The sequence below is a fragment of the Monodon monoceros genome, unplaced genomic scaffold (genome assembly GCF_005190385.1).
Source record: "Monodon monoceros isolate NGI ecotype Baffin Bay Population unplaced genomic scaffold, NGI_Narwhal_1 Super_Scaffold_22, whole genome shotgun sequence".
In the NCBI taxonomy this organism is placed as follows: domain Eukaryota; kingdom Metazoa; phylum Chordata; class Mammalia; order Artiodactyla; family Monodontidae; genus Monodon; species Monodon monoceros.
In genome coordinates, this window is record NW_021703779.1 from 84,636,888 (window position 1) to 84,652,248 (window position 15,361).

The window sequence follows — 15,361 nt, forward strand, 5'->3', positions numbered from 1 at the left end:
TGTGTGTGTGTGTGTGTGTGTGTGTGTGTGTGTGTGTGTGTGTGTGTAATCCCCATCTTAAACATAGGAGAGCCTTGGGATAATGCCACACATTTGCTTTAGAAGTCTCATTATTACAAATCTACAGTATCTATACACAATACATCCCTTTTGTAAGAAACACTCAGAAAAATTAGCTGCAGTCCACTGGTACTATTTTCCTAGAGACATGTGACAAAAAACTAAAACAAATGTTGTTCTAGCCAGGCACAAAGTGAGAATCAATTATGACTATCTCTTTTCCTGGAGTCATTTCATTTTAGAGAGCATCTAACTAAAACCCTTTCTGATACAAATGAAAAAGCATTTCTTTGAGACACAAGACCAGTAAATGATACATATCAGTCTGTATCCTGTGACACACTGCTAATCCTCTGGGAATCAAATAGCCTCTGTTTCAGTTATATAAATGTTTAATTTTTTCATCTTTAGTCTTAGTAAGATTACCCAGAAAGTAGAGTATCTCTGCGGATGGCACCACTCACCAATGAGAGAAGGCAGCAGTGCACAATCGGTAGTGACATATATATTATAGACTTTGACACTTGGATCTGCTGGGGAGGGGATGGACTAAACAACTTAATAGAATCTACAGTGACTAACTTTTTCTCCATAGAAAACATTTTATTTTGTGGATCTTACATTTTTTTTCCTTTGGATTCATTTACAAGACCAAAACAAAAGCATTTAATGATGTTTACAGTGAAATGAAACAGCTGAAGACCAGCACATAATCACCATATTTTGTTTTCTCATCTTTAAGTCTTTTAGCAGTGGGGCTTCCAGCTGAGCTTGCGTCTAGCTTCTCTCAAGACATAGCCAAGCATTCTGAACCTTCACTGAGCCTAAACACCAAGCTGAATTCATAGTTCTTAATTGAAAAAGACAGGCTGTTTGCCCAACATGTTTGCATCAGTAAAACACTGAAAATGACATTTGTGCCCAAGTCCATCTGAACATTCTGCCTTAGCTGAACTCTGCTAATGTTTTTATACCCTGGTTTATGCTTGGCTCCTCTTGCTAAAGCATGTGTGGCTGAGTTCCCAAAAATAGACTCTTCTTCATACATGAGGATGCTGTTCCTGACATGTGCTTTGAGGCATTTTTGACATGCACAGAATGTTACATTAATTCAGCCATGTTTTCTTACCCTGGTCTCTCCTATGAACAATGGCATGCATTTGCATGGTAGCTAGTGGGATTTGGCATCACAGCCCCATAGACAAAATGGGAAGTTTTGTACTCTCTCCTCAGTAAAGAGTATGCAATCTGTGGTCAGAGAACAGGGTCTCTTTCTGGGTAAAGTTAACCAACTTGATATGGAAATAAAACTCACCCCTTTGGTGTCATAAGTGCTGTGTTCTCTGCAACTCAACTGATCAGTCCAATTCATGTACTAAAGCAAAAAGAGGCGTTTATTCCTAGTGAGAAGGCATCTACTAATTTCCTATGTGTGCAGTGCAGTTATGATCGATGAGTATGTATACAATATGTATAGGTAGTTGGCTTTTTAAATGCCTGAACGTTATATGATCATAGGGGATCCACTCATGGAGGGCGAAGAAGAGTCTGGACAGGTGTCAGGACATCTCAAAACCCTGTAGGAAAATACACTTATTACAGTAAAGTAATGCAGTGAGCCTCCAAACATCCTGGGTTCTTTGGAATCTATGGTTGCAACTTACAGCCTATCAGCCCTTACCATGGTCAGGCATCTGAGATCCCATGGAGGTCACGCTGGTGTTCAGCACATCATTGACAGCAGTGTCACAATACAGGCTTCGCTGGACATCATGCTCACTGTCGGTCTGGTCACTCTCCTCATGGCCGCTATCCTTCAGGCTGTTGCCCTCTAAGTCCTTGAAGGTGGAGCTGCTGGGTTAAAGAAAGAATGATAATTTATAACTGTGATAGATCTGATTTTTAAAACTCTTTCAGAGCCAGGATGATGTCAGCTCTGTGGTGAGGCCAACAGCAACTGGATTGTCCAACAGGGCAGGAGGAAGAGAAATTTCTGTTTAAAGATCACGGAACTTAACATTGTAGAGAGGTTCCCACTACTGGATGCTGATGCAGCTAATACTTTCATTCACTTATCTTCATTGCATCACTACTGGCGAGGCGGAAGAAGCTACAACTCTGAAACAACCACCTGCAAAAAAATCATCATTTCAGAAGGTTTTTTTCTCTTCTTATATAATCAAATTAAAATAATAACAGCTAATGTTTACTGAGGGATTACTGTGCATGAGGCACTGTTCTAAGTGCTTGACATGAGTTAACTATTTTAATAATCACAACTCTATAAGAGACAGGTGCTATTAATATTCACATTTACAGGTGAAGAAAAGAGAGGCACATGGAAGTTAAATAACTTGTCCAAGGTCACATAGCTGGTTAAAATGTAGCAGATCTAAGACCAAACCCAGGCAGTCTAGCTGCAGAGCCTGGACCCTTAAACACTATGTATACTACCTCTCCAAAGATATCTACTAACCAACTGTGAAAATGAAAGTGGAAGAAATTGAGGTAATGCAATTCAAATAGAAAGGGTTATCAGGATCAGAGAACTCAGGTCAGTTTTAACTGAGAAAGGTTGAGGGACAGAGTCAAAGAAAAAGAGGAGAGGTAGGAGCTGAGAAGAAGAGAGCCTTCGTGCATGGAAAGTAAGACAAAAGTGAGAACCAGAGAGTGAACTCTAAGAAAACTGTGAGTGTAGCTATGCTAAGAACATGGCAACTTGCAGCTCAAGACTTTGTGTGTAAATTTTTCTTGCACCTATTAAATCAATCCACCATTCAATGCACTAAGCATACTACCCAAAATCCCCACACCATTTCTCACGAAATAGAGAACAATACATTAGGTACATCCATAGAGGCCCCATCTGCTATTTCTAATACTTTGTGTGTCCTGACAGAATCTGCAACTGTGCTCCACCATGGACCATAAATTATGCATCTGAAATACCTAGTGAATGGGGAATCCATTCCCTAGTCAGTGAGGAAGCTACAAAGGCATACTCAAGAAAATGTGTTGTTGTCTCAACGAGGGAGAGTGGCAGGCTTGTGAATTAGGACAAGTCTCAACAGATCTACTCTACCTCTGAAAAGGGAGCCCTGTGGAGATGACACTGCAAACTCGCTTGATCTGCTCAACCTTGAACATCCACAGGCCTGGCTCTCTGAAGCTTTGATAAGAACATTCAGTACATACGATGAAGAGCTATGCCATGGACACAATGGCTACATTGTCAATCTCCACACTTGGTCAAAAGGAAATCACAGCAGATTTTTAACATATGACCAACCTAGATGTAGAATGCTTGCTGCCCTGAATATGAAAAGGAAAAGACCAAAAGGGCAGTAACTGGAAAGCCATAATTGTCAGAAAATGAAGGGCAGAAGGGGGTGAAGCATTGACCTGTTTGCTAATTATTTTCAGAAAGAATAACTGAGCATCAACTGTATTAAAACTAAAATCACTCAATAGGCCAACTCACTCAGCTCCTCCAAATTATGTCATGCAGCTACTCAGCCCTATGGACCCACCAGGATGCAGTCCTATTCAAAAATCAATCATCTTATGAGTCTTCTATGGTCATTAAGACCAAATGGAAACACATGCTTTAAAGTGTGTCACCACCTCTAGTTTTATGGCACAGATTTGGAGGCTTCCTGTAAATACTAATCACACAGCATGAACAGATTCAAAGTTTGTTTTTTAGAAAAAAATCTGGTCCTGCCCACATGCACCCCTGCACCTCAGGAGAAAGGAAACCTGCCTGGATGGTATTACTGGTTCCTACATTTTTATAACAAATAACTTTTTGACCTGTATTTCTGCTATCTGAAGCATGTGAAAATTTCTTTAATCCACAATGCAAAATTGTTACCTTAAATCACAGAATTCAACCCTGAATTGACTGCATTTCAGCAGTTGCTAAAACTTGCTTGAGACATACGATGGTGAGGGGTGTAGAATAAGGACAATGCAACTAACCATTCCTTAGAGCAAGGTTCTCAACCTCGGCACCACTGATATTTTGGGATGCATAATTCTTTGTTGTGGGTTGGGGGGGGTGTCCTGTGCATTGTAGGATATTTAGCAGCATCCCTGGCCTCTACCCACTAGATGCCAGTAGTGCCCCTCCCAGAAGTTACAACCAAAAATGTCTCCAGACTTTGCCAAATCACTCCCAGGTGAGAACCACTGCTCTAGGTTCTTTAAACTCTATTCCTGTAGCATATTAGATTTCCTGACTATAGTGGAAAGAGCACTGAACTTGGAGTCATTAGAACAAGTGATAATCCATAATCTGCCACTTCATCTATGGGAACCTGGGCCTGATAGCTAATGTCTTGGTGCCTAGGCTTCCTTGTCTGTAAAATGCATTTGCTGGGAATTTCCTGGCGGTCCAGTGGTTAGGATTCCATGCTTTCACTGCCAAGGGCCCAGGTTCAATCCCTTGTTGGGGAACTAAGTACATCATTGTTAATCAACTATACTCCAATTTAAAAAAAAAAAAGAAAGAAAAAGAAAAAACTTAAAAAAATAATAAAATGCATTTGCTAAAACCTCTTTCAAGAGGCCATTTTGAGGACTCAATGAGATAGTTCACATGAAGTACCAGGTATACACAAATGCTCAGTAAATGGTTATTGTTTAATATGATCATTACTCCCATATGTGGTAATGCTTTCACTGAGTTACCATTAAATATTATGTCCATAGTCTTTTTATAGGATTGATATAGGAAATGTATATATAAATAATGTTTCTATATCTTCTATAAACTATAGTCAGACATTGTCCACTCTGTTAATTTCTTCTAAAATTCAGGGACAGGAAAAAAACTCTCCTGTCAAATGTGTGTCCTTCCTTTATTAAAAAATGAGAATGACACGCTCTGGTATACTTACCTTTCTGTCTTGGCTTCTCAAAAGCTTCAAGGAAAATATAATGTTTAATTGCAGTGAGTTACATGCCAGGGATCTCTATTTAGCTTCTTGTAATTGGTTTTGGATCTGTCTTTTAAATTTTTGATCATCGTTTTTATATGCATCTAAATATTATAAACCACCTCGGAGCTTTTGGTTTTTTAGGTAGAAAGAAGAGAAATAATAAAATAGTGAAGAATTGGCTACTAGGACTTAAGGGACTGGTAAGGAGAGAATAAGTCATATATTCTCTAAAGAAAAAGCAAGGAGTATTAACCCCCTCCTCCAAACCTTAGAATAGTTAACTTGTTTAAAGCTCAGTTTGCCCATCTGACAAACTAAGTACCACTTACTCTCTAAGTACCACTTTCTCTCTCTCATCCTGTAAGGACATTTAGTGGCTTAATGAATGGATTTCTGTAAGGCAGTTTAAGACAGTAAGTAAGATGCTGCAAATTGTAAAACAGCCTGGTAAATGGCCACTCACCCAAAACAAATAACAATTTATGCCAGGCATAAAAAATGCTGATTCCACTTGCTTTATTACCTGTGTACTTCTTGGGAGATGAATGACTTGTAAACCAACTTTTGTGGGACAATAAATTAGGGTTCTTTTTGCAATGGTATTGTAAATACAAATGTTTCTATTACTTGCTCTGGTGGCCAACAGAGGGACAAGTTTGTCTGAGAAAACTTAGAACAAGATTCTGCACACAATAGTTACTCATAAAATTCTTGATGAATGATCATTAATAACATTCTGACCTGTATTTACCCTTTAAAATATTGGAAATCTTTCCAAAAGACAAAAAAATCTGAAAGGAAACAGGTCTTATCTTCCTAGTAGGTCACACCACATACCCAGGAAATACCTTCTGAGAATGAGAAAAGAGTGAAAGTCAAAAGAGAAGGGAAACTATATTTAAGAAACATAAGGAAGATCCCAGAGTGGTTCCTAGACCACCTGTATCACAATCACCTTGGGAACCTGTGAAAACTGGAGATTCTCCAGGGATGGAGCTAGAGACTCTGCATTTAACAAGCCTCCCAGGAGATTCTAATGCACATAAAAGGACAGAAATTGCAGGTTTAAGGGAACATTTAATGCTAGTTTTCAATGGAAAAATACTGAGTCGTTTATTTCAACTTTTTTCCTCCATTCCTTCAAGAAACATGTACCAACATTTGTTATAGACAAGGCACCATACCAGGTGCTGCAAAACCCCAGGACAATTCGGGTGGAAAAGGAAAGCACTATGCATGGTTTAGGAGCCAATGCTCATTTTTTTCCCCACACTGCTTCAGTACCATATTCATTTCCTGTTTTATTTTCTTTGAGCTATAGCCACATGCACTGCTTGATATTGCTCAAAAAGCACTGTAGAAGCAGGTATCAGACAGCAGCACAGAAAACTGGCATGAGGAAAGAGTGTTGCAGCAGGGACAAAGTAGCACTGCTGGCTTTCCTTGCTGAGATGACAGCAAGGAAACAAACATAGCAGGAAGGAAATCCATCCAGAAAAGCTCCTAACTGTCTTGGCTTGTTAATCTGGACTCTGACATAAATCTTGGGTATACCTGCAGGTTACAGGTGACGTTCTGAAAAAAAAAAAAAAACTACAGAAATATATTGCTAGATTACTCAGTGCAGAAGATTATGGACGAATGTGCCATATATCTTCCGTTACCCTTCCATATCTACTCTTCACCCTTCTCAACCTTGATTTGTGCTAGGAGAACCCCCTTGCCCTCTGGCTTTCCTTTGGTTTACCCTAGGTAGACAGATGAGAGAAAAAAAGAAGTCTGAGTGTAAGACAGTTAATAACTGCTGGAGAATGCTAAAAAGAAGGGTCCAAGAAGCATCCTTGGATGGGTAGAAAGTGAATAGAGGAAGAAAAAATGGATAGGAAAAGAAGTTCTCAAGGTTGGCCTGAAATTGGATTGGCATTTAAAGAAACAAGGACTTGATAATAAAATTAAAACTGATAATCAGATTCAGAATGTCCTGGCCAGGAGCTTTTTCCATGCATGTAAATGGATCCTCAAGAAACCACATACAGCGAAACGCCTTTCAAACATCACTGTGAGCTATTTGAACATGTTTTGTGTGGTTTTATCACCTAGTCACTACTCTCTTAACATTTTCCACACATTTTACATTTAAAATAGTTAGTCCCCCCAAAAAGCATAGCACACAAGATTCCCTGTGTCTTTCCAGGTATTGTGTTTTGTCTAAATTCAATTGATCCTATAAATTCCAAGGCCTTTGTGGTTTTCTAAAGCCCTCAGGGTTCCAAAAACAGAACCTGGCAAAAATGCATGTGTCCCTGAGCTTTCAGATGTTTCCTCTTAATCAAGGTTGTCCCTGGTAAAAAGCCACTATCTTTGATTTCAGGCAACATCAGGAGATTTTTCCACTGAGATCCTATTGAGTCCAGGTTGTGCCTTTTGTGTATCTGTGTGTGCAAACAAAAACATATAAAGTAATTAATCAAAATCAGAAGTTCAAGTGAGTCCCAAAGCTGCTGTGGAAATACATGTGTCCCGAAAGCTAAATGTTCGAACATAAGTTTTCATCTCATCAGTTTGCCTTGTGCAATGGATATTCAGGTCTGACCTAAGACGGTGAGGGTCCCCAGGAGTCTTAGCTTTCTGCCATGCTATGAAAATCCGGCTTATGCTATTAGTTTAACCTGGTCGTAGAATCCCCGGGTACCCAGAGCTAGCCCAAGGGATCTATGAGGATAAGGTAAGTCACTGTTTTTACCAGAAGTTTAAAAAAGGAGCTATGAAATAACAGTTCTGAAGCAGAAAGAAAGCAAATTTCTGCTGTGGTTACTCTAATAAGTGCACAAAAAAGAGGGCTTTTTCCCTCCTAATAGATCAGTCGGATAATTTTGAATTCCTCCCCTTCTGCTTTTATTCTGTAGGCCAAGAAAATATTCAAAATGAATTCCTCCCAACCCCTCAAAAACTTCCAAACAATGCTATGACTGTTAATACTGGGCTATCCATTTTCAGATAATTAACGATCGACACTTAAGGTCACAAGCGATTCCAGACCGATACAGATAAACCTAGCAGTTTTCAGGGGTTACTGCAGCATCGTGAATTAAATTAGATCGGAATTAAAGTTGTTTGTACAACAAACTAGTTTATTCCTCGAATCCTACACTTCTGGTGATGTAAATTTATGGAATTAGAGCCAGCAAATAATAGAATTTTCAGATCTTCTCTACTGCAGCTCTAACATACCCTGCTTGCTTCTCTATTTCATTTCTATTATTTTAACAATCACACACAGAGTTCAATTTTAGCTGCAGAATAACCACTGGACCATTCAAGAGGATATCTGCATCAAACAGTAATAAAGGCATCATCTGAATGGTCAGTACCAATTTTTCTGCACAAGTTCTCTCCTTAGAGGACTCCCTGAACCCCTTGTCTTGCCTGCCTTGTGCACCTCAGTGCCCACCGCACCAGACAGAAATCTTCCTTGGCAGTATTCAGCTCTGTATTCACATACATTGTGGCTCCATGGATAACTGAGTTATGACCAACCATTCACACAAATCTCAACTTTGAACGCTTCATTTGAAATACTTCTATTTCAAGATTTATTAAATTAGGCAAATACCTTTTCTTTCCCTCTCTCATCTATAAAGTTTTTTAAAGATAAGGAATTAGTTTATCTGTCATTAAAATAGCCTTAAAATGATTTCAAAGTTGTCAAAATAACAGCCATGCTGAAATTCACTAGAAGTTCCACAGGAGGAAATTTTAATATTAGATTTCTTAATCATCACATAAAGCTGTATTTTAATATGACCCCAATTTTTTTTATTTTGTTAATTATTTCTGTATACAGTTATGTAAATAAACATGATAAAATGTCGACAGTGATTCTAGGTGGCGGAATTACCAGTGATTTTTACTTAGTTTTTTTTAATGCTTTTCTGAATTTTCCTAATTTTCTACGATAAACAGATAGGTATTTTCATTTCAAAATCTGAAAACGGCACCATTAAAAATACTTAATCTTTTTGCTTTTTATATTAAATCAAGCTTAGTTGTAGAAATAGGCAAGCAAACCAACATACCTTTTGATTAAATGGGCTCGGCTGTTCACATAGTTGGAGTCAAAAGAATAGTTTTCAGTCTGCAGTGGGGGGGAAAAAAAAGATTAAAAAGGTTACAGAGATGACTCATGAAAAGAGCTAAACTCTCCTGCTTAGGAGGAATTTTTCTACTGGGCAAGAGGCAATGAATGAATCAGAAACCAAGGCCATAGTGGTGCAACAGCCTGACGAATGCCTGACACCTCCTTGGGGCCCTGGGGGCTCTGTGGAGGCAGCTCTCCCAGGCAGATGAAGATGAACTTGACACAAACATCCCCTAGAATATGCCTGGCTACTGACCATGCAACCACTTAGGGAAGATACAGCATGACCCAAAATCTTTACAGAAACTAATTGCTTCCCATTCCCCAGTGGACACAATTCTGTGCCCATCAAATTGACTGGAAGTTCAAAGGTATTTTTATTAGTAGTAGATAATTAACATGTTAAAATATGTATTCCATAGATATGGAAATGCAAGCAAGGTAATCACTGTGGATTTAAACTGCACTTCCCTTTGTTTTAAGACATTTTGCTCAGCACTGGTTATACAGGAAGGCCTTCGTTTTATCACAGACATAAAGGCAAACAAGTATTATGCCTAAAACGGGATGAAGGGCAGTCCACAGGGGGTGCCAAAGCCTTTCATGTGAAACATGAAGTTTGCAAGCAAACCTATCATAGCACGTTCCTATCATTAAAACACCACTGTCTAATCTGGTTACAGCAGACTGCCTGAACAATGGTTTTACAAAAGCAAATGCAGAATACCTGTCAGATGAAAGAGATGGGCTAACAGCTGATGAGCATCCAGAGGTTGGGGGTGGATTGAAGGGGGGGCAGCCTTAGAAGGGGGAACACAGGGAAAAGTCAACATTGAAGTAACTGAAAGTCCAGTAAAGTGGATCTTACCTCTAACACTAAAGTACTACTCTCCTTGAACCATTGTATAAACTGAAAAATGTCCAAACACATCTCCTCCACTCTCCTGCCAGTCTACCAGAAATTCTCACCATTCTCACCATTCCCTAGGGCCTTCTGAAATCACTTCAACTGAAAGTGCCTGGGAAAGGAAACACAATAGCTGTCGAGCTAACAAAATAGTACATTCCTTTCCGATGACTACTGTCGCTAGGCTCTTAGATGCAGCTTTATGTTTCAAGGAGCTCAGAATTTGGTAGAGGGGAAAACAGGACAGATGAAAGCAGATCTAACTACCACATGAGCACCAAATAGCCAATAGTCAGGATAGGGACCCTAAGTATCTAGAGTAAGTGGGGATGGGGGTGGAGAGTAGGTGAGAGAAAGAAGGAAGAACATATGGAGAAGAAAACTAAATCCCATCACTGCCCTGTACTTACTCAGGCATGCCCATGCCCTCCACATGCCCCTTATTTGAAGATGAGCTGTATAATATCCACCCACACTGCTTTTATCTAGAGGATAAAATCCCCTTTAATGAAAACCACAAGTAAGTTTTTGTGCTGTTGGAAGGAATGGATTGGGGGAGTGAAAATCAAAAGGGTCATTTCATTTCTAATTTGTTCATAAGAAAATGGAGGCTGAAATTGTTGCAAACATAATTACAGAAGGAGGAAGCAAACTTGAAGGTGCATGGGGAATACAATGCTGGAAGAGGTTGTCCATCAGTCAGTCAACCAACAAACACTTCTTGAACTGATTTTTATACCAACATAAAATGCAAAAATGGTGTTGGGTAAATGTGCTTTTCTATGATATTCAGCACAATATATAATTTAATAAGTGGAAATCTCCTAACCGCCCCCCCAAAAGCATTCTGTCCAAATAAAACAGGGAATTGCTTAAGCACTCAGGAGTTTTAATTATTAGTTTGTACAACCGGGACAAATTACTTAATTTCTATGTGTCTCATTTTACTCCTCTATAAAATAGGCATAATAGAACACAAATCCAAAGGGGAATTTCAAGTGCATTTATCATGACTCATGGTGGGAATGATGGAAACCCTTATCCTCTGCTTTCTACAGAACCTGGATCCCTGAGTAGGAGCAGGGATTTGACCACATTCAGGCAATAAAAGAGTAATGTGCATACATTCCATCTCAGCCTCCAAACTTCCTAAATCATTTTTTCAAGAAAGTTAATAGATAGAGAAACAGATGTAAAAGAAAAGAGGATACTGGCTTTGCAGGGAAAGCATGAGCAACATCCCAAGATATTGTCATGTTAAAGAAGCCAGTTTTCAAGCAGAATATTTTACATAGACTTGCATATGAGGGTGTCCAATCTGTGTGCACTGTGCATCAAATATGGAGCCCTGTGGAGATGTGACCTCCAGGCACGGTGCCAGAACTCTGGGCAAATAAGCAAAACCATACAAATTTATCCCTGGTGACTGTACTACTTCTTGGTCCAAATGGAATAATATATCTCACCTTGAGGATTCCCACTCACAGGCACTGAGTTAAAAGAGGACACAGGTCTAAAAGGCTTGCTTATGGAAACCTTAACAATTCTCTTTCCCTTGCTGTGATATACAGATGGGTTAACCTGGGCAGAAAAGCCAGCCATGATCTGCCACTGTAGGTAGGAGAGTATCATTGAAGCTTATCACCTTCCTATCTTTCTCCTTTTTCTTAGTCTAAAAGAGTAAACCCCCCTCCCATTCTCGTGGGTCCTGGCCTTCAAATGTAAATACTCCATTCCCCAAACCAGCACCAACCATAATGGACAGATGGCCCATGCTGCATCCTCATGCAATTAGAAGTACTGTTCATGAGGCAGGTTACTAGAACTGATTTTCCCATAATGGATGGTACTATGCTGAGTCATCCATTGTCTTTTGCCTATTTAATCAGCATCAAGTTTCTTTGTGAGGCAGCTTGGTTAGCGTTATGGAAGCAACGTATGCAACAGAATTATTCTAATTGGGTAGGATACACTATTCTGGCCTCATTAGAACTATAATCCAAACAACTGAGCTAACTGGCCATAGATGGCCTTTTATGGGTCAGGGTATACTAACATCAAGTGTTCTTGCTCATACTGATCCAAGGCGTGTGCTCAAACCCAACTCCTGTGCATTGAAAGAGCAAATTTTTTTCACACTTCAGGTAGAGCAAACAATGAGACTCAGACCACCCTGAAGAAGGAAATAATCTTTTCTTAATGAATAGTTTGCATGCCTTAAGCCGGTGATTCTCAGCCCTAACTGCACATTAGAATCAACTAGGGAATTTTTTTTTTAATACTGTTGTGAAGGTCCCACTCCAAGAGATTCTGAGGTAATTGGCATGGAATGCGGCCCAGGCATTAGTATTTTTTTTAAAAGCTTCCCAGGTAATTCTAACAGACATCCAGAGTGGAGAACTCTCCTGAGCAAAAGATGGGCCACAGGCTTTGACCTGATGTGCTGTGTTTTCTAAGGCAAGCTCAGCTGTTTAGAAGATGGATCTCTTTTGTCAGATTATCTGCCAAGGTGATCTCAATAGAAGATAAAGAATGACAACAGAAATACACTTTTTAAGAAATAATAGAAGAGCTTTTTTTATTTTTGCATGAATGTATTGGCTCCTGGTTAGCCTTATTTAATCAGAATTTGCTTGACATTATTCCAATCCCCTCTCTAAGTATTCTAAATGGCAAATAACATAAAACATTTGAGAGGGGAAATTTTCTCTAAATGTCACATTAATTTCACTAGGAAATGTCCCCATCTCTAATGAGACAGCCAAGTTAACACAGGAACACAACAAAGAGACAAGAATATTTGTTTCTGAAAAACCTAAATTTTGACATTAGAAAAAAAAATGGGTCTAGAGCAAACTTATTTTCTGTCTCAGTGGTAAATAAGAGTCACTTTCCTATCATTTAATATATTTCTCCCAAATCCCTTCTCTAATTAGAATTCCTTATCCTAGGATTCACTGAGAGCAGACTTCTTACTTTGTTTAGGTTTAATAAAATCTTGATTTTCTGAAAACCTAAAGAATAAATACTTCTGGATAGCAGAGGGTTTTTTGTTTGTTTGTTTGTTTGTTTGTTTTTGCAGTACGCGGGCCTCTCACTGTTGTGGCCTCTCCCGTTGCAGAGCACAGGCTTCGGACGCGCAGGCTCCGCGGCCATGGCTCACAGGCCTAGCTGCTCCGCTGCATGTGGGATCCTCCCGGACCTGGGCACGAACCCGTGTCCCCTGCATTGGCAGGCGGATTCTCAACCACTGCGTCACCAGGGAAGCCCGGGAAGCCCCTGGATAGCACATTTTAGATAGCTTAGTGCTTTCTCCTCTAAGGACTAAAACTTTGATTTAAAATCCTACCCATTCTGCCTTCTTTTTGAAAGTTATCACACAGTTCCTTATTGGTTCCTTAGAAGAACCTTTCTAAACATAAATCACTGTACCGTGCAGGTTTTGCCTGTACACTCACTGACCCCAAAGCACTGTGTTTTTTGAGTTCTTACCTTTAATTTTTAACATATGTCTCCCACCAACTTGCTATAAAACACTCAATATTGTTACTTCTCAGTACTATTAGTGTATCAAAAGCAGCTCCTCTTCTGTTTCAAGTTTGATATTTCCACTCTGCTGTCTTGGAAACTATATAATTATTAGAACAGTCTAGAAAATGAGAGTTAAGTTCTGGGTAGAGAGCTGAGATGTTTTTCTGAGAGGGAAATGACGTGATCTTTACTATAGGGACTTCTGTATAATGTTTTGGGTTTTGTTGTTGTTTGTTTTTTTACCTGCTCAGGAGCCTTCTTTGCTAACTACTTTCTACTCGCAGCTCCTTTCTGGATATGGGAGGTTTCTAGAGAGACTTTGGGGTGGGTAGTATGTTATTATGTTAATGAGTCTGGCACATCTGAAGTCAAATACTTCCACTTTGTCAGGCCCCCAAGGTACCAGAATGCCCTACTTTAACTGTCATTTTGCATTACTTTCACAGTTCACTAAGTTGTGCCCTAGTCTCTGGAAGAGTGACTGCGACTCTCTCAGCACCACATTTATCACCAGGAGAGACTTCAGCCCTAAGGAGAAACAAGCCCAATAAATGCAGATATCCAGGACTAGAATATTTGCCCAGCGGCACAAATCCCCAGGTCATGCTACAAAGTTAAAAAAGGTTACAGATGCTGAGATGAAAACAAGAGATTCATCAAACCTTAAGGTTTTCATTTGAAAATGAACAGCCATTTTAAATTACACTTTAAAAGTCCCATCAAACTGAAAATCATTATAACTGCGATCTGCTAATTCTTTTTAATTTTTCACTCAGTCATCTTATCAATACAAATAGGAAAACTGGAATCCTAAATCAGATGCACAGCAAAATGATTTTTAAATGCTAGTTCTTGATCAATAATGATAAGACGCATAACCTTTTTCTAAAAGCGCTTGCTGCTTTAGATGTTCAAATGGCATCTCCTCACAAAGGCGTTTTTAGAAAATGAATTGAAAAATGGCTTTTTCCTCCTTACTATCCTCAACACATAAAAATTAAAATGTAAATTCTATATAAAAACAAAGTCAACATGCCTCCAGTTAGAATGTATATTCAAAGACATCCATCCAGACAACAAAAGCTGGAGGAGGAATTAGTAAAGATGGAATAAAAGGCACCATCCCCAGAGCTGCCATCACTAGAAAGCTCATATTTACCCTGAACTGGAAAACAAGCTAAATAAACTTCCACTAGCCATGCCTATGTACACACCAGCACTAATTCTCATGCACACACATGCGCGCACACGTGCGCACACACACACGCGGTTTGACTATAGTAAGCAAGGTGGTGTAGTGGGGTGACCTGAATTCCCTCCTCATGTTTGTCACTGACTTGTTGATGGCCTTGAATAAATCACTTGATTCCTCTTGAAGCCTTAATTTATCTATCTAGGAAATGAAGAGAATAACCCAAATGATGCCAATGTTCCCTTCGAGCCCCCTCAAATTGTAGGATTCTAAAACAAAATGGGTCTTGTTCACGCACTGATTCATCTATTCATTCATCCATTCAAAACACATGCACCAAACCCTGAGGATGAAAAAAAGATATAGTCTGTACCGGTAAGGAGGTCACAAATTGATAGACCTCTTGCTGGGGATGGTTAAAATGTCAGCCATTCAGAAAAACATGAAACACACACACACAGAGGCACATACACCTGCAGACACATGCATATACTTGTACAGAGGCTATGGAGTGCAACTTTGAGAATTACACTGCAACTTTATGTAACTAAGTAGCATCCTAGTGGCTTGATGGTAGTAGGTGATGCACA

General features: G+C 39.4%; 1 protein-coding gene across 3 annotated transcripts in view; it reads right to left on the minus strand.

The window, feature by feature from the left end:
• The window catches only part of PCDH19 (protocadherin 19), a 107,911-nt gene that overhangs the window by 41,292 nt on the left and 51,258 nt on the right, over positions 1-15,361 (minus strand). For 2 of the 3 annotated variants that reach the window (XM_029241015.1, XM_029241014.1), the window contains 2 exons: positions 9,080-9,138; positions 1,742-1,914 (listed from right to left, as the gene is read on the minus strand). In XM_029241015.1, the coding sequence (XP_029096848.1) occupies positions 1,742-1,914; positions 9,080-9,138 (232 nt within the window). The remainder of the gene's footprint in view (positions 1-1,741; positions 1,915-9,079; positions 9,139-15,361) is intronic. The other variant, XM_029241016.1, reaches the window with a different exon arrangement.